Source organism: Mugil cephalus, chromosome 4, assembly GCF_022458985.1.
Source record: "Mugil cephalus isolate CIBA_MC_2020 chromosome 4, CIBA_Mcephalus_1.1, whole genome shotgun sequence".
Lineage (NCBI taxonomy): Eukaryota > Metazoa > Chordata > Actinopteri > Mugiliformes > Mugilidae > Mugil > Mugil cephalus.
In genome coordinates this window covers 20,181,428-20,200,950 of record NC_061773.1, presented here as the reverse complement: position 1 = coordinate 20,200,950, position 19,523 = coordinate 20,181,428, and the positions used below count along the sequence as shown (strand labels likewise).

The following is a 19,523-nucleotide window of genomic DNA, read 5'->3' as shown; positions in this document are numbered from 1 at the left end:
TTATTTATCTCGCTGGCGTCAGTTGTTTTACAGACCTGCACAAAGTTCAAATAATAATTCACCCCTGAAAGGTCGTTACACACTTTCATACAACACTGCTGTGCTATTTGAAGGCCTGACAGTAAAATCTCCAGTAATAAATGTAAATAAACACATCAGTGATTATTGAGGAAAAACATAACGGAACCCAATACGGCTTTAATGACAAAATCATGCACAGTGTACTCCTATTGAATCATTTCATTTGTTTCTGGATTTGATGTATTCGTTATTTAGTTAGTTAACAGCTACGTGGAGAGACTTTTTTAAAAGGCTCTTACCACTAATGAAAAGACATCAATTGTGCGTTTTTTCCCTTTCAGGTGATTTATATTTATAAACTCTGCTGAGTGAGTGTTAAATGTTGTTCAAATACATCCTCATTGCGTCCAGGGTGTGTTCACACCTGTATGCACCTGTATGTACAAGAGGTCTGACGGGGCCCAAAGGTCCTGGTATGAAGTGTGGTTTGCATTAAAGGACCAGCGTATTGGATTTAATGGCATCTGGTGGTGAGGGTGTTTATTGCATGTAAATAAACCGCTGCCTTTCAAAGCATGTAACAAAACATTGTGGCTACTATAGAGACATGGTCTGTATGTAAAGGGTTCATTGTAAGGTGACAAAACCAACTAATATTCTTATTTTGTAGTTATACGCCCATTATTTGGTTGCATTTCAGCAAATAGATCCCTTTGAATTCTGTCCATTTTAAGCAAACACAGAGCAGTCAGTGAAGCTAAAAAAGAATCGAAGGTTGGGACAATATCTGTTTTAACACTTCCTGCGTATTACACCTAAAGCTGTGCAGTGTTTGAAGGTGTTGCCGCCAGGACACACAGAAAGGCGTTGATGGAGGTATGGGTAACCTTGGTGTTGTGTTGAAGGTTAACGTTTTCACAATGGGTGTAGGAGGAGGAATGTAAGAGGGAAATTAAACCTCAAAAGCAACTTCCATCTCACACACACAGATGCCACAGCCTCGAACAATGGACAAAGAAAAACAAGGAAATGAGGATGAAAAGGTGTTCTACCAATTGAAAAGTTGCCAATAACCTCCAACAAGCTGATCAAGTAGTGCACAAGAACTCAGCTGGTTCAGCCAGTAAGACAGGACACATCTCCAACAAATACAATCTCCTCTACATGTAAATGAAATATAAATGAGTCATGGAAGTTTCTGGAAGGTGACTTGCGAGGGTCATAGCCAGGACTGTGGAGTCTGATAAAGGCCGAGATATTTGTGGATCAGTGTGAGTTTTCTGGCAGAAAGAGAAAAAAAGTGTTTATCCGCTGCAGGCCTGTATCCTATCAGCTGCTGTTAGACGGCCCTGCCATGGCACTCTCACACCTCCTGCTCCTTCTGGCACATCCACTGAGGCTGGTGATAATGAGATGGGCCTGAGGAGATAGACTTAAAGAGAACTGATATGTAGAAAAGTTTATCTAAGTAAATGGGAATGAAGAGAGGTTAATTATCTGATGGAATGGGGGAAAAAGAGCAGCTGGAAAAAGTGAACCCCGGCTGTGGTGAACGGTTAGGTTGTATTAAGTGTGGATTTTAGTTTACGTATCAATCTGCATGCATGTGTGTGTGTGTCTTGTAGTCATTGTCTTCCCTCCGCTCATTCACATTTCTGGCCCTGTAATTTGATCTGAGTGTGTCTTACTCAAGCAGACCCGGGAGATGTCCATCAGAGCCGGCCTGTAATCACAAACTCAGACACCCCGCAATCTCCCTTCGACAGCAGCCCCCATCCCGCCCCCACGACTCACAACAAGCAGAGCCGAGGCGCCACGGACGCTTTCAGCCTCCCCTCGTGTCCATGTCACACCACGCCGCATGCTGGTCTGGCAGCACTGGCGTGCGCTCGCACCAAGTGTGGAGCAAGCTTTTCGGAGCTAAGCTGTTTGTTCGGTGTCATTCTGCATGTGAGCAGCTAATGTAGCATGGGTAACACCCTGCATGGGGGGGAGATAGAGCTCTGGGTGTCGTGCGGTGCAAGAAGACAAGAGAGGAAGCAAGGAGGCGAGAAGTGGTGATTCCAAGAGCCAAGCCAGGTTGAAGCCAGCTTTTAATAGCAACCTCATAACCAGCTGTAGACAGCACAAAGCAGAATAAATGATTTGACCTTTTGTCGCCGGGTTTCTGACACTTGTTTGCCCTAAGTGTGTGTTAGTAATATGTCCAGCCCGGCGCAGGGGGTTTGGCTGGTTGGTTGCCATATTTTCTTATCTCTGACCAACATGCTTGTACTAATGAGCAGCGCCTCCACCTCGACCTCAAACCCAGCCAGTCACTGTTGGGGGGCAGAAAAGAGGAGGAAGGGAGAGTCTGAAAGAGAAGGAGGTTGAGGTTAACTACAACAGGAGCAGCAACAAAGAGGGGCCTAGTAACTGACAGCTACTGACAGCTGAGTTTCCTCTCTCAGTGGGGCTTTCATGACCACAAACTGACACACATACACACACACACACACACATCGATCCGCTTCAGCTTCACACCCAGTGTGACCACAAATTATGCCCATTCTCTGTCTCACAAAACGTTTGACATTGACTGTGTGCGACTGTTCTGCTGAGTTGTCTCTGTGCAACGGGAGCTGTTATGTAACAAGTTCTGATGTTCGGTGCGTGGGTCTGCATGACTCTTATTTTGCGCCTTTTCTACCTTTGGTGCACGATCCCAGCTCAGACAGTTACAACACCAAAAAAAAAATCCACGTGTCTTAGTGTGTGACCACACACTATAGGAGGCAGTGAGCAACAGGTGTAGAAAATAAAGGGGGTTTAAACACGCAGTGAACCTTTTCCCCCCTCCCGTTTGACTTCTGGACCTTTGCTGTCACCGCTGGCGTATGGGGACAGCTGTAAAAATGACCTGTTTCACACAGAGTGCAGCAAACATTACATCTGTGCCACAAAAAAAAAAAAAAGTGAGCTCCAGATGATCTGCTTGTGTGTCTCCTGCCAAAGCATGCGGGTCTGTGGTCTGTGTTAACCAGCACATGACCTGCGCAATACCCAGACTGTTATTTCATCAAAGGCAGGGGCCTGAAAGGCAGCTGCTGATGTCACGCACAGGACGGGCAGTTACTGATAACAGCACCTCAGACAGACAGACAGCGACAGTGTGCAGGACGAGGAAGTAAATCACGTTATTCACTTACCCAGCTGTTGAATTTGTTCATCTGTCATGTGGCGAGAGCCCTGAGTGAAGAGATCACTTTTATGTTTGCTGACTGCAGTCGGATTGTTTACAAATGGCATAAAGGCTTCGGGCTTTCGGGAGCAAAAGAGGCCGTGATTTGCACAATTGTTCCTCTAAGTCCAGATGCAAATGCAGAATGGATTGAGGACGCAATCATTAGAGAAACAAAGCAGTCAAACGATATTTAAAGAAATATTTATATATGGCATTACTGTCGCATTACTGTCACACTGGTATTGTAATTGGCAGCTAGTTAGCTTAGCAATAAGGCTGCATGCAGGAGAACAGCCGGGCTTTATCTAAAGGCAGTAAAATCTTTGTGCGGCTCTGTTAGGTTAGTCAACATCATTTGTTTAATTTGTTTAGTTATTTGCTTACTCCATCCACTGAGAGACTGATGTGAGGCAGTTTCCAGGTGGATTTAATAATGTCTTAATGATATGCAATAACCCCTAAATGAAAAAGACAAACAGCAATATTTTTTGTTGTATAACTGTTGTATACAGTATAAATACAGATACAGATACATCATGTGTTAATTAGAGCATTTGTAGATGAGATGGGTTTTGTTCCGGAGCCAACTGTTTCTATTTTCTGTCTTGAAGTGGCCTGTAGTTTTATTTTTACCACACAGACATGAGTGCAGTGTCTCTACAATGATGCGAGGCAAGAAACGAATATACCCCCAAAATGCCGAGCTGCTTCCTAGAGCCAAATAAGGGCACTGTATGGACAGAGCATGGCGACCATGTTGCCACAAATTAAAATGTATAGTAAAATCCATCTTTTGGGATATTTTTGGCTCTTCATCCGTATCTTCTTCCCGATCTCCTGCAAGTCAGCTCTCAGGGCAGGAACCTCCCCCCCGATCACAAAACTTCTCCCATCATTTCTTCTTGGACGTTTCCTCTAACCTCTCCTATTTTAGTAAGTTTCACCGAACAGGATTCGCCCTCTTGTGTAAAGAAAGAAAACATCACTGAGCCCTCTTTCTCTCGTAAAACAACCCTGTGGGTTCGTGTGCACGAGTGTGTGTGTGTTTCCATGCACCGACAGTTATGTTCCCGACCCTGGAGGGAGTGATCAGCGCTCGGTACAGCAGGGAGGCTAGTCTACCCGGATTCACCAGCAGCTCTTTATAAGGACAAGGAAAAAAAGGTCCCGCTGCCTCTATATTTAGATGGACTTTATTAGGCCCCTTGTCTTCGTTTTGCTATCCCCTCCTCCTGCCCTGCTGTTGCTGTTGCTGCTGCTGTTGGAAATCTCTCACCATGTGGGAGGCCGACCCTCCTCTCCATCGCGGTGAGGGGATAGCACGCCTGATAATGATCTGGGTGATAATAACAGAGGGGGGAAACGAAAGAGAGATGGGGAGAGGACGGAGGGAGGACGACAGAGATGTGGTGGGCGGTGAGAGAAACGCTTTTCGTTGTGTCTCATTTGCTCCTCTGCAACTATTATCCACTCTGCCAGTGATGTCCTCTCTCCAGTTTGGAGGAAGTCCTAGAAAAGGGCTGTGTTATTCATCCAGCCATATGAGGAGGAGACTGCCGGTCCCCTGGAACCAACAGGATGGGCCTCTCCCAGTCCCCACTGCTCTACTTTACTACCACTAAATAACAAGCAAGAGGTGGCAGACAATGCTGCATATGTGCGAACTGTATATATGCACACAGTCCCCTTATAGGTCCCCTCTACATACCTCTGCTATCACGCCTTATCTCGAGAGCAAAGCGTATTTCACAAGAGCTTTGACCTCCGCTGTCCAAATTTACTGTCAATGACAAACAGCCCTCTAATAAGGCGCTCTGGAAACAGGCACAAACTTTGCTACAGATATAGTGTTGAAGCTTTAGCACACATTAGCTTCAAAAGTACCGCTGATTGAAAACATCATGATTGAGTCTAACAAAGATCTGGTCCTTAGAGTGGGAAATAGACTTAAGCACAAAGCCAGCTTTGCTGATGGCTCTTTATACTGGTGCCCGCTAGTCTGGCACTGTGTCTTTTAACATTAGGTAGCTACTGCTTATATGCTATGCTATGTTTAATGCCCACTTTGCATGTATTTTGTGTAGCCAGATTTATCATCCGCCATTTCCTCCAGTGCATAGGTCTTCTACAGGGGGTCCGTGACCCCAAGGGGGTCCGCGGGACATGAATGCAACATATTTTAGTGAAGGAATAGAAGACGTTATTGGAACCCTACTGTGAAAAAAATTAATATGTGAAGCTGTGTGTTATTTGAATAGCTTAATACTGGGTGCAAAATAAAAATAATAATGTATATTTATAATTAGCACTGGGCTTTAGAACACATATAGAAAGTAGCAGGTCCCGACTTGATCTTTGGCCTGAAAAACGTTGAAGAAACCTGCTCTAGTGTAAATGATGTCTATTTATATTCAACACAAAAAATCCATCTGTATAATATGTTCACAGTACCTCAATCAGTCATTGCGTATATGCCACCTGTATATATGGTCTCATCTGTACAAAGGTTTTCACCTGTAAATGTTGGCCATATGCTATGAAAACAACCTGTGCCATACCACTTATATACCAAACTATTCATGCAGCATGCACTTACTGCTTATGGCACTTCTGGTTAGATGCTAAATTCCATTTTATTGCTCTGTACCGGTACATGTGTAATGACAATAAAGCTCAATCTAATCTAATCTAATCTAATTTTTATGCCAGTCGGGTTAACTTTTGTCACTACTTCCTGCTTCACATTCAACAGTGGCGAGAAAAACTAAAACGAGTCGTACAAACGTTTGTATCCATGGACCTCCTCAGTTAACCCATTAACCATCTTTGCTGATACAAAGCAATCGATTTTGTGGAGATGGAGTAGCAATTTAGGTCTAAACTACCTACAAGGCAAAGCTTTGGTAGTTATGAGCCCATTGCTTGAACCTTTACTCCTAACCCTAACAAGCATGGGCTCCTGAGTATCAGCAACTAATTATTGTGGTTTGCCTTGTAGATCTTGTAGGAGGCAATAGCAATCAAACCCATGGCTCATCTCAGATTTGGATCCTTCAAATGTCATGAACATAACCAGTTTTTAGGCATTGCAGGGCACTGAGGAGGTTAAAACTCAGGCGTTGCACCTCAACAGTGCTGAAATGTTCATCATCTTGTGGTAACATTTGCTGCAAAACACTCGTATACACAGAGTATACCTGAGGATAAACGGAATATTACAAACTTAAACTGAAAGAAAAGACAATTATGCAGAATATTTCACAGAAAACTTCAGGCCAAATGTCAGAGTATCACCAAAGACTTCAAGATTCAACAACTGAGCGCCATCTATATTGGGATCAGTAGAAAAATGACAATTGAGACCTGTTCGTGACTTCATCAAGATTTAAAGGGGGAGAAGGTCATGCTGTTTATTATAAGAAACCCCCCCAGGGTCTACACACTGGCTGGATGGGATGAGGAGTGGACTCTGATGACCTGGACCCTGGATGGGAAGACAGGAGATGAACAGGGTGGAGGAGAGAGTTGCATCACTTGACCTGAAATGACATCTGGCAGCAGCGGAAGAGAATATATTTCAAGTTAGAGAGCAATGATGTGAATGGATGAGTAAGAATGAGAGAGAATGGGGAAGGATCTGAATGGACATTTAGAAACACCCCGAGTCAGCTGGGAGAGGGGGAAAGGGGTCTTCCTGAATGAACTTTTAGTGAGATAAAAACCCATCATGCCTCTGGAAACCAAAGGCAAAGTGACCAAACCAGAGGCAAAGTGACCAAACCTACAAGGAGCAATGATTCATAGCAATTTTAACAACAGTTGAAGTGTTTCAGTCTGGACCAAAGTGGACTGATGGCCCAATTACTGTCCCAAGCTGCCAATAGCCTTACTAAAAGGAGAAAAAAGTATTGGTACATAAAGCATCATATTAAAAGCGGCTGCAAACTTCAAATGACTTGAGCCCAGACACAACAAAGGTCTCAGAGTATTAAGGATTTGCTCTCAAATATTAACAACTCAGGTGCAACAGTCACTGACCTGTGTTCATATTCAGTCCGTGAAATCTCCCTCTGCCCTCCAAATATAATTACTTGCCCACAAATAATGCCCCTACAGTTTACAGGCAAGCCTGGGATTGTTCCCTGTGCGCTGTCTTTGACAGAGTTACAGCGTGGGTGACATGCTGGAACATGAGCCCAAGATCTGTACCTCACCAGTGAGCGTGGACCCGACAGGACTGAACGAAGCAGAAGAGGCTGATTTGCATGCCAGCTGCCAAATTCAGGAGTCATGCAAGAAAAGCATCAACTGCCATTCAAATGAGAGGCAAATTTGAAATTCAAACCAGACAGAGTTAAAGGAGTGGTCAGAAAAAGTGAGCGCGTGGCACAGTGTTTTGTGTACCCGTGTTATGCGGTGCTCGGAGAAACGGCACTCTGATTCTGACTTTAGGGCTAAAAGGTCTGCCAGGTTTTTTACCACGGCAGCAACAGCAGCCCTCCGGGGAAGGACAAACCATGACATCAGAATAGTGGAAGCAGAGCCGAAGACAATAGTCCTCTGTGGAGGAGAAGGGCCGAGGCGTGGCCTGGCCGGACAGAGGCGCCTCTCAGTGGACCGGCCGGGCTCAGCAGCTGTCTCAACCTCTGTCTGTATCTCTGTCACACACACAATTTCAATTCGCCATGAAAAGCTGACATGGCATTAGGGCAAAGGATCAACAGATTTATGGTCGAGCCCTCCACCCGTATGTATATCTCTTTGTGTGCGCACGTGTGTGTGTGTTTGTGTGTGTGAGTGTATGTGTGTGTCAGCCTCACTCTGTTCCATTCCAGCTCAGGAACGCAGAGACGGAGGTGGAGTAGGAGCCCCGGAGAAAGACACATATTTTGCACACAGTGGCGAAACAAAGAGCCGATGGACAGAGCGCTGATCTAGGATGATAGCTGCATTAATAAGTGTGCATGCGGACACACAGCCCGCTCACAGTCTGGCCACATCACAGCGCTGTATTTACATGCTGCTCGTGTGACGCGCAACACTTGAGTTCAAGTTATTTGTCCGCCAGAGGAGAGCCCTCCTCGTCAAACAGCTGTAAAGGTTTACGGGCCGTGGCAGGGAGGAGTGAAGAAGCTCACCGTATGGCTGAATTTCACACGGGGGGAAAAGAGGCAGCTACGTGACGGACCCGAGCCGTGGGGCCGATGTTAGAACCTCGTAGGTCATTAACCGCCTCGGCGCAGCGACGCGCCCCCTGGGCTGTTTAAAGGGTAGACCTGGCGAGCCTTTTAAATGTGGGATGTGCAAACAGCGGACGAGCACCATTGAGCCTGTATGACCGGTGCCACAACACAAAACCCACCTGCCCTTCAGTTTAGGTCTAATGACAACAAATTGCAACAAAAGCCCTGAGTGATACACCCAGCCTCGAGGGGCCTCTCATTCACCTGCGGCTCAATAGGTCTGCATGTCATTAAATGCTTTCATGCACACACGGGGCTGATTGCTGTATGAATTTGCGTAGAGGATGCCGGCCTAATCGGAGGATTTTTTTTTTCTTTCTTTTTTTTTTTGAACGGCTGATTGGGCCATTGTTGAAGCTTTGAGCCTGGCTGCAAACTGAACTGTGCTCAAGGACACTGAACTGAGCTTTTATTTGTTTATTTATTTATTTTACTTTTTTATCAGACGGTAGCTGTGTTATTTAGTCCACAGAGGACACTCGTCTTTATATCGGCCCCGTACGCACATAAACAACATGCTAATAAGGAGGAGATTGATTTGCAGTCACAGTTCTGTTTTTGACAGGAAGCAAAAATCATTAAAAGTGCGAACCCACGTGAATTTGAAAATAGATGTACGTCTGACAGATGTATGCAGACAGCGTAGCCTCTTCCTGTCCAGAACATAAACAGGAAGGCTGGCATCTGTAGTGTCAGACATGCCAACTTTGGTGATGATAGTTACAGTAAGAGTTGACCTGTAGCCTCTATGCTGTCTGCACTGTGCGGGCATCACTGTGTCATCATGCAGGTTTTTTTTTGTTGTTTTTTAAGGGCTTATTAACCTTTGTAACAGGAGAGCTTAGACATCATGACTCAACTGCACAACCAAGTTACTGCATCAGAAAGGAAATCATTTCTGTGCTTAAGCTGTTAGTGTTGGTAGCGTGATGCATGCTACTTGTATGTTATGATACACCTTTCAGCATTTTTGGACACGGACTGGAATCATCGACAGACTCGACCGCGTTTCCACTTCATGCTTTTTTGATGTACGCGTGGGCTGCATTTGTCTGACTTTTAAGATTTCACGCAGCGTGTGACACGACGGGCTTTTAGAGCACAACTCGACGTTAAAGATTAAACTGGTGGTTTCCAAACTTTTTTTTTTTGGCCGCCGCCGTCGCGCAACAGCCGCGCGCAGTCAGGGTTCACATTTCAGACGTCCACGAGTTTTAAACAGGCGGCAACAAAACAGAGATTCCCGCTCTAAATTTCCCTCACTGTTTAAATGTTTAAATGATGGAACGGATCACACAAGAAGATGAGCCTTCTTTCTTCTCGTTTCAATCACCTTATCATCAGGTTTACAAGTTGTAAACTTGTTTACAAAACTGTAAATAATCAACCCATGAATCCCCGACAAAAGCTGAAAATAGCACCAGCTGTAACAGTAACATGCTCCTCACACACTGATTATTAATCTGGCCCTGTCATATATGATAATCAGGGACAGGGACCAAAGGAAAACTTTAATACTTTAGCTACATCTATCTGCAAATACTTATACTGACACGTGTGTTTTCAAGCAGGACCTGTAATAGAGTATCTTTACTTTAGCTAAAGCTAAAGGCTTTAGCTAAAGCTAAAGTAAAGGACCTGAGCTTTTCTTCTGCCACTGATGTTAGAGGAAAAAACATCAGGTACAAGCAGTGTGGAACCACTCCCAACCGACGAGAACAATAAAACTAAAGCACTGACGGGAACATGTCCTTCCTCCTTTCAGTACATGATGAACTCATATTCCAAATCCAGTCAGGTCAACAGCGGTGCGGTGGTTGTTGCTGTGACCCAGTGCGACGATTGGGTCAAAAAGAAGTGCGTCCGAGCGCTGTCCATTGTTGAACCCCCTCTGAATAATGTGCTGGTCTGTCACTGTAAAGGATGAACTGCGTGACCCCCCAGCACACAGCTGCGCACTGTGAGGCACACAACCTCCTGCTTTATCTTCGGGACCAAGATCAGTGAGGGTATCTTCAAGCGAAGACGTACAGCACAATGACACACTCTGTGTTGGGGTAGTGTCAACCATAGGTCCCATCTATGTAAATTTTGCCAGCGTGGTCAGTCTGAAGGCAGTGACTGCCATCTAGTGGTGCCTCAGCACATAGACAAAACGAATATTTCCATTTGTCAGTGGGACAAGGGGCTTAATAATTAACACTTATAAATGAAAGTACAGCCTCTCAAAAAGAAAAATAGGAGGAACACACCGGAAATTCCCTTTCTCTAGTCCTCTCTGGATGCTCATTGCAGTAATTATAATATTACAGTAATTATATTACGCATAGATGATGGTTCTGATTGACCCTCGTCTTACCTGAAGAATCTGGCTCAGTTTATCCCACAGTCAGATTTTGTCTCGTGGAACTGAATGCTACATCCATTGAAGAGATTATTTTGCTTTTATAGTTTTTTTTTTTAAACACTAAAACACCCTGGAGTTCAAAATTTAAACTGAAAATATAATTTAATTTTGGGCGTTCCTGGTGTCATATTCACACGGTGCTTGCAGTTTGCTGAGTGGTCGGACCTCGCCACCTCCCCAGCCTTAATGCATCCCATAATGCCTTGGCTGGAGTTGTGAATCGTACTCTTCAGCGAGAACACTTCTGAGGCATTAGTCTGCAGTGTTGCATCACACTTGAGGAGAAGCATTAGCGTGAGGACGAGCGTTGATTTTAGCATTCGACAGAAACACGCCTGCCCGCTAACGCTGACGCGGAAACGACAGATGAAAAGGAGAACACAACATGTGCCAACAATCTGACGATGTTTAACTGTTACTTGGATAAGTAGCAGAGGACAAACTCGTCCTCTGATTTCTTTGTTGCATGAAAAAAAAAAGCTGTCCTTCAGTGGTACTGATTTATTCAAACTGTTGTGTGTTTATTTCCATAGCATTACAATAAGTAAACGAATCACAAAGCAACATAAAAATTCCACTAACAAAGAAAAATGCAGAACAAAAAGGTGTAAAAAGTCTCTGATGCACACGGTTACTGATCAAACCAGCTTTCTGCTGTACATGACATAAAAATGACTACTCACATCATGCAGACCTGCAGTGAACTGTACCTTACATCATTATGGATATAGCTTCTCACTGCCAGCTTTATCATCTGTGTCAATTTGTGGGAAAAGATGCTTCTTTTTGCCAGTTTTTTTCTTCTTCTTTTTTTGTCTGGCAGAAAACACCCCACATTAACGGCTGCCTCCTCTATCCGTCCAGTAACTTGAGGATGCTTTCCCTCTCCTTCAGCGCCTTCCAGGCCTGGTCTTTCTCCTTCTTGGTCGGAGTGCGTTTCTTCTGCCTGGCTGCCATGATTCGCCGAAATCCCTCCATCACCTCGTTGTCAGACACCCTGACTCTCTGCCTCAGCTCCTGCTTGCGCATCTCTTCTCTCGCCAGCCTGTGACACAGCAGCACATAAAAACCTTTTATAGACCGCCGCCGTTTAGCTTATTTAGTTGGTGCATTTAACGACGTCTCGACGTTGGCCTCACCGGAGGAGCTCCTGCTTTCTGGATCTGTTGTGAGCGCTCAACGCTTTCAGCTCTGCTTGTCTCTTCTGCAGCTCGGCCAGGACCTCGTCCTCGGAGTCTCCTCCCGGTCCAGGTCTCTCCTCAGAATCCAGCAGCCCCTGAGCTACCAGCTCCTCTTTGATTCGTGCCTCCAGGGAACGTGTGTGAGGAACGCTGGAGGAAAGAAAGACAGCGATTAAGGGGGGTGTAGATGCAGAACAGCAACTTCACACCTGTCCAGCACACTTAAAGTATAAAGTATAAATAAATCAATATGGGAGCATCAACTATTGCGTAAAGGCTTTGTCTTGATTTCAGTGTTGCCAGCGTACACCTATACAACGGACGTTTACTTGGCATGCCCACTCATACACCAAAACCAGAGACCTCCTCCCCCCTTAAATCTAATTCCTACCGGATATCGGTGCTTCTGGAAATTATCAGTGAACCAAACACACAACCACTATAGAGCAGAGTAGTGTATACCAATAGTCAGCCTCCGTCAAAAACATCCACCACCCGTGTGCATCCGGGGGAATCAAAGGAGACACAGATTCGACAATGATCAAAACCACCATGTGCCGTTTCAGTCAAGGACACTATTATTAATATTTACAATTATTTCAACTCTGGATGTGAGGTATAATAATAACCATACACATCTCATTCATTCATTTCCTTCCACTTATCCGTTGGTCAGGTTATGGTGGAACACCAGACGTCCCTCTCCCCAGCAAACCCCTCCAGTCCACTCCAGACCCCGGGGGTCTCCTGTCCCAGTGCGTGCTGCAGGTCGCGGTCTGATGGAGCCAACAAAACCACATCACCCACAAAAAGCAGCGATGCGATTCTGAGGCTCCCATATCGGACGCCCTGACCTCATGCCAAGGATACGGAACAGATGACTTATACCAACGGTCCGCAGATAAGAGAGTCCGGCCCCTCTCAAAGACTTAAGCCCAACTACTGTATTGTCCGGACTATAAACTGCCATTTTTTCCCCACGCTTTGAACCATGCGGTTTATGCAAAATACGCAGCTTTTCTGTGGATTTTTTTTTGCGATAAATTCTTCACAAAAACTGGCCGCATGCGAAAAGCATAATTTTCAGCCAGCTTTACCCCGGGATGACAGCGACACGGAGAGCAACACTGACATAGACACAGAAAAGGTATGTGACGAAGCTCTTCTGAGGCTGTTCAACTCTGACACTGAAGAAGGAGGAGGATGAATAAACCAATCAATAACTGTTTTGTTTGATCAGCACTTTTACTTTTATGTTACAGGCACCGTTTGGAAACTGATCAGTTCAGTTATGTTCAGTTAAACTAATCAGTTCAGTAGATATCAGCGGCTTATATATGTACATTTCCTTTTTTTTTTTAAAAAAAAACTTTGTGGGTGCGGCTTATATTAAGGTGCGCTCTATAGTCCGGAAAATCAATTTATCCAGTTGGTGTCGCTCCACCTCCCACACCAGCCCGAGGTCCATCCCTACCACCGTAGTGACATTGTCTCTTCAGAGTCTCTTTGGTGCCGTCTACATCGAGGTCTATAACTCACGCTTTGTCTGGCCCCTCCTCTGAAACCAATTTAACTTCGGGGGCTTCTTCGTTCTCCCCGAAAATAACTTGGATCCAGGACACAAAACACTATGCGATAATGTTGCACATGCGCGTATGTTTTTTGGCATGTGAAGTTGTAAAGCTGCACTTCATGTTCTCTGTTACAATATTTTCTTGTACATATTTTTTTTTTTTTTACTTTAAGCGTGGTTTTTCTATTCATAAGTGTTATTTAAATGTCTGTGTATCTGTGTGTGTCGTGGGTCTCTGCAACATTTTGTTATGTTCTCATTATGACAATAAAGACTCTTGATTCTTGATGTAGATGCATGTAGATGTATCCAATTGGGTGATATGACAATGAAATAAGATTAATTTATATTTCTGTGACACTGCTTAAAATTGTTTGCACTCTGCATGATGTTTAGGAAATAGCAGATAGGTGCAAATGTTACATCAGTGCTCTCCTGGTGGTGGATTCATGAACATTAACACAAGCTTATACCAGAGAGATCTTAAGTTTCCTATAAGTTACCCTGGGTTCCTTTCTTCAGACTATTATGCGTCTTGCTTTTGCTGAGTTGAGTGTTACTCTTAAAACACTAGGGTTAAAACTATTGTCTACAGTCCTATAAAACAGATATGTTCCCGATATCTCATAGTGATAAGAAGCTGCATACACTTTACCTAAATGCTTTCCCTTGACTTCGAGGGGAAGTCCCAGCACCGTCATTAGCATCCTTCCCTGAAATGTCTGGTATAGGTGAATCCTCCATGGGGGATATAATGTTCTCCTGGAAGAGAAAAAGAAAACATGTCAACAAATGACGGTCATCCCCTCACAACATTTAAACATATATACACTAAATTAACACACAAAACAATGGGTTTGACCTCTACGAGGGCCTGCAGCAGACGCTGTGTGAGAGGACCAAAGGGACAGCCATCTTCGGGAGATTCATGTTGGGATTCTGACTTCTTCAGCAGCGAGTCCACATCTATAGAAGTTGAACATGAGCGTTCACAGTGGATACATGCTTGTGCAAAAGCATATGCACACAATGCATAACATAGCGCAGCAATCCCCCACAACAAAGCAAGGAAAATAAAATTGCACTTTAAAGAAAACAAATCACACAATAAGAACATAACAGACACAAAATAATAATAATAATAAATAAATAAAGCATGAAAACCATCATTGCCAAAAATAGGTGTGAACTCTGACAATTGCTGCATTTCGCCTAGATGTCAAAGTGTTTTGTGCTAAATGATTATTGTATTATTACTGTATTTTATTTATTTATTTTATTTATTTATTTTAAAGTGTAGTGGTCCTTCACCTTTAGCATCCAGTTCTGACAGCGGACCTCCCATGAGGTTCTTCTTCTTGTCGTTGGCTCGTGCTCCTTCCCTCTGTTCCTCCAGCAGATCCTCCTGAGCCCACCGCTGAGAGTAGTGTTTCCCCAGCGCCGGAATCTGCAATTAACACACCCAGAACGGTCAATTTTACCCAACAACATCCATAATTTAGTCACTGCTTTTGTTCAAGTTAAGTTGAAATTAGCGTCGTAGTATCATACTTTGAAATACTCAGCCTCGTCCTCCGGAGGTTTCAGAAGCTCTTCAAGCAGTCGTATCTCTTCATTTGTAATATCTGCACAATATGGCTCGACTGAAGCCCAGAATCTGAAAAACAAAAATATTTTAAGAACCCTACTGAAGCACGGATATATTATGACAGCCTCACTTAAAAATTAAGACATGAAATGCAACATGAATAAATTGGAAAAATGGATATGACACTAATGTCTCTGACTGTTTAGAGTTGCTTTGCTAACCTGTTTGGAGCGTCATTTTTGGGAGTGCGAGGAATGTCTTGTGGATCGTCTGTAAAATCATACTCTTGAAGTTTTGGCTGCAGGTTTTTGGATTTGGGTCTGCCGGGACCTGGGCCTGGCCCGTGACCTCCTTTGCCATCCAGTTTCTGCTTCTTTGGCTTGTGGCGAGATGAGGCGGCGGGATCGGGGTCTTTCCCCATTTTCAGAAAGCGCTTGTCTCCCTTCTTGTCTTGCCAGTCTGTGAGGATCTGGGACACAGCGCAGAAGAATGAAAGCAACATCAACAGTGATGCTCAATAACAATGTGTCTTATGTGGGATTCGCACAAATCCTAATCTGGGTCTAAGTTACCTGTCTCTGCTCCTCCAGGGCTCGGAGGCGGCGACTGGCCGAGGACAGAAGTGTCTCCAGCTCCAGCTGCAGGGTGTCCAGCTCTTCGATGCCGATGCCATCGTCCTCTGAGCGGCCCAGCACTGCAGTGTAGCGGGGACACACCTTGACATGCTCCACGGGCTTGAAGTCGTAGTATTTGAGCGGGGGGCAGTCCTTCAGCTCACTCATGATGTCGTGCACCACAGACCTTGCAGCGTCTCCTTAAACCGACACAAGAAAACGCGGCTATTAAAACATTATTAGACTCACACACAGTGGATCTATTGCTCTGTTATTCCTTCATCACACGTTTAACACACAAGCAAACGCACGAGCTGCATCTTAGAGGACAAGCTCGCTGGGCCAGGTCTGCCTAAAATTACTCTTAAATTCTGCTTACGGTCGCATATGTTTTATGATATGATCATAAACGTTTAACACTGTGGTATTTGGAGGCTGCATGTGTTGAACGGTGAGTCAGGACACATATTCACCTCACAATTTTTTAAGAGCAACGATATTTACCGTCAGTGAATGGTCTCCATGTTGGAAAACACCATTACGGTGAAAGGGGTGACTGAAACGCATTCTAATTAATTTTTTACTTATTTAAGACAAAATGGCGATTTAAAGAACACACTTGGATTATCAAAATGTAACAGAAATTATGTGACGTTTTAAACTGCGTCATGTATCGAAATTATAGAATTGATTTGTGAATGCATGGATCTGGTGCTATAATGGTATCATCGGAACAAACCATTTTCTCCCAAGGCGCTTTAAAACAAATAGTTTGTCGCTTAACCAGCAAATCACACGTTAAACTATAGCATACAGGCGCTAAAGATTTATTTATTTAACGCTGTGCTTAAACCCAGCTCCAAAAGTTCAAAATTACTTATGAACAGAAGGCCGATGTACATTTTCCCCTTTTCAGGCAGAAAAATGGGCGCACCTTAGGGTGTGCTCGTTTTGACAAAAACGTAATCCGCCCGGGCGGAGTAATAGCCCACAATCAACGACTGTGCGAAGACATTCGTTTCCTCAAACGGACGGTTAAACAAAATCAAGCGCACCCCAGCTTCACTTGAGTATGTAGGATTTACGGAAGAGTCGTCCCAGGCGTGGCTGAGGAACTTCCGTCTTTTACAGATCAAAAATGGTGAGTCTCTTGCACTAAATGTGTCTTTATATGTTATTATTTCGCCTTTTGTCGCAACTAGCCGAGGCTACATTCAAGGCGAGATGAGCTAGCTAGCTCCGCGCTTCTCGTAGACGTGGTTTCTGGTTGTCTGCATGTCAAATGAGAAGAGGGGCATCCTTGATACGGTTTGCAGGAACTAGAGTGAATGAGCTGAGCTGTCTTTTTCCTCTCGGCCCCCCTTTTCTCCCCGTTACTATGATCGGTAGCTGCTCCAAAGCTGACGTTAAAACGGCATTGACGTGACGAAATGATGAAGCTGGAGTAAATTTGCGTAAAGCTGCAATATTTGTCGCCGCGAAGCATCACGTCCACCAATCAGGTCACTACTGGTGGTCATGTACAGTCAGCTACATTGCATTAGATTTGTGCTTATTGGGTTAATTACTAAGATATAATATATAATGTATTACTTTTTTATTATTATTATTAAATAGCGTTTAAATGAAGGGTCATCACTGGATCTCTGCACACCGTGATGAAACCTGATCTCATATACTGATCCCGCTTCATGATCCACCCTCGCTAGGTTCTCACTCCACGTACTATGGTTTAAATAATCTTTGCAAAGTGACCCACTGATTTTTATTCCATTTGTCCCCAGACAGCGACTCTGCGCCCCTACTTGAACGCTGTGAGGGCCACCCTGCAGGCTGCCCTCTGTCTGGAGAACTTCTCCTCTCAGGTGGTGGAGCGTCACAACAAGCCTGAGGTGGAGGTCAGGTATGTTTGGCAGGCCTCTGCCACGCCTCCTTCTGTTTCTCCTGCCCTTAAGCTGTGTGCAGATCCCCTCTGCTTCTGTCACGCCAGCTCGGACTTGTGCAAACTTGCACGAGAAAATCCGGCAGGGAGGAAAAAAATGACGACAAGCATGGGCACGGCTCTAAAATGACTTAGCAGGGGCCTGTTTGCAGGTGTCTTCCCCTTGCAGATGTATCCAGCAGAAGAGTTTCCAATAAACAAAATGTTGTTTTTTTATGTGTTTACAGGAGCAGTAAGGAGCTGCTACTCCAGCCTGTGGTGATCAGCCGTAATGACAAGGAGAAGGTCCTCATCGAGGGATCCATCAACTCTGTCAGAGTCAGCATCGCTGTCAAGCAGGTAATTGAACATGACGTGATTTTGACTTGTTTCAGGCTATTTATAGTTTTGCCTCACGATCTAAAACGGGCTTCTGTTCTCATCGACTGTAGGCTGATGAGATTGAGAAGATCCTTTGCCACAAGTTCATGCGCTTCATGATGATGAGAGCGGAGAACTTCTTCATTCTGAGGAGGAAACCAGTTGAGGTAAGGGGTGGAGGTTTGCGTATAATACAGCAGTAAATGTTAAAAGAGGAATCACTATTCAGAAAGAGAAACGAATGAGTAGCTGTATGACCTTTATAAATGGCTTACGTCAAACAGTTTTGTCAAATGTGTCAACCGGTCTAACTCCTGTCGTCCTTCGCGTCCTCAGGGGTATGACATTAGCTTCTTGATCACCAACTTCCACACGGAGCAGATGTACAAACACAAGCTGGTGGACTTTGTCATCCACTTCATGGAGGAGATCGACAAGGAGATCAGCGAGATGAAACTGTCCGTCAATGCCAGGGCTCGTATCGTTGCTGAAGAATTCCTCAAGAACGTGAGCAATACCTTCTCTTGTCTTGTAGCCCGCTGGGAATCGTTCCACCTTGCGAATGATTTTAGTGCTAAAACTGAATGATAATAAGTTTTTCGTCTTCCTCACAGTTCTGATGACAGTGTTGTCCTCGGTCCATACAAACCTGGGAACACTCTTAGGGGCCAATCAGCACAAGGGTGGAGAACTAAAGGAGGAGACAGCCAATCAGAGGGGAGATGAGGAGGATCGTGACCAATCTGGCCGAGACGCCCTTTGCACACGTCCCGAGCGTCTCCCTGTACTCATGAATATCAATTCCTGTATATAATGAAATATTTACCAGTTTCATTTTCAGCCACTTAGATCAAATCCCCAAGCAAAGGCGGGTCCTTAAAGTATTAATCAAGTTGATAGCCATGAATACAGGGACGCAGAGGACATGTCGGTGCAAATAAAACAACCAGGTTTTTGTATTTTGCGTATGTGAGTCTGTGTGTTACGTCACAGTTATTTTAAATCTGTCTCTGTCAAAACTCTCGACATTTTACACGTTTGAGGAAACGGCCTGTGCTGCATTAAGTGACATGGAGCAAGAGCGGTCTGTAAAAAAACCACCATCACCCATGTAAGAAGATAACGAAAGATAATAAAAAGGTGTTGTTTATACGTGTGCTGTTTGTGTGTAAATGCCGTGTCAGCCGCGGTGTGCGCCGCTGCCCTGTACCTATAAATGGATGTGTGCAGTTTGAGGAAGTTGCTTGCGCTCAGCACTTCGGTCACATCTCGCTTTATACACATTTGGTGTTATTTCAGCTGTGAGGAAGGGGAAGTGACATGTGAGTCTGAACTGTTCTTTTTTGTAGCGGTGTGTCATCTAAATTATTC

General features: G+C 44.5%; 2 protein-coding genes across 2 annotated transcripts; one reads left to right on the top strand and one right to left on the bottom strand.

The window, feature by feature from the left end:
• Positions 1–11,380: 11,380 nt before the first annotated feature.
• Positions 11,381–16,513, bottom strand: tada3l (transcriptional adaptor 3 (NGG1 homolog, yeast)-like). Its single transcript, XM_047584220.1, has 9 exons — positions 16,355–16,513; positions 15,809–16,050; positions 15,458–15,705; positions 15,200–15,305; positions 14,960–15,095; positions 14,511–14,614; positions 14,304–14,410; positions 12,034–12,225; positions 11,381–11,939 (listed from the first exon to the last, which is right to left on the bottom strand). The coding sequence occupies exons 2-9, from the start codon at positions 16,016–16,018 to the stop codon at positions 11,747–11,749; spliced, it is 1,296 nt and encodes a 431-aa protein (XP_047440176.1). The 5' UTR covers positions 16,019–16,050; positions 16,355–16,513; the 3' UTR covers positions 11,381–11,746.
• A 326-nt stretch (positions 16,514–16,839) lies between these two features.
• On the top strand, positions 16,840–19,304 carry LOC125007008 (actin-related protein 2/3 complex subunit 4). Its single transcript, XM_047583563.1, has 6 exons — positions 16,840–16,991; positions 17,635–17,753; positions 18,020–18,131; positions 18,224–18,319; positions 18,489–18,659; positions 18,767–19,304. The coding sequence occupies exons 1-6, from the start codon at positions 16,989–16,991 to the stop codon at positions 18,770–18,772; spliced, it is 507 nt and encodes a 168-aa protein (XP_047439519.1). The 5' UTR covers positions 16,840–16,988; the 3' UTR covers positions 18,773–19,304.
• The last annotated feature ends 219 nt before the right edge of the window (positions 19,305–19,523 follow it).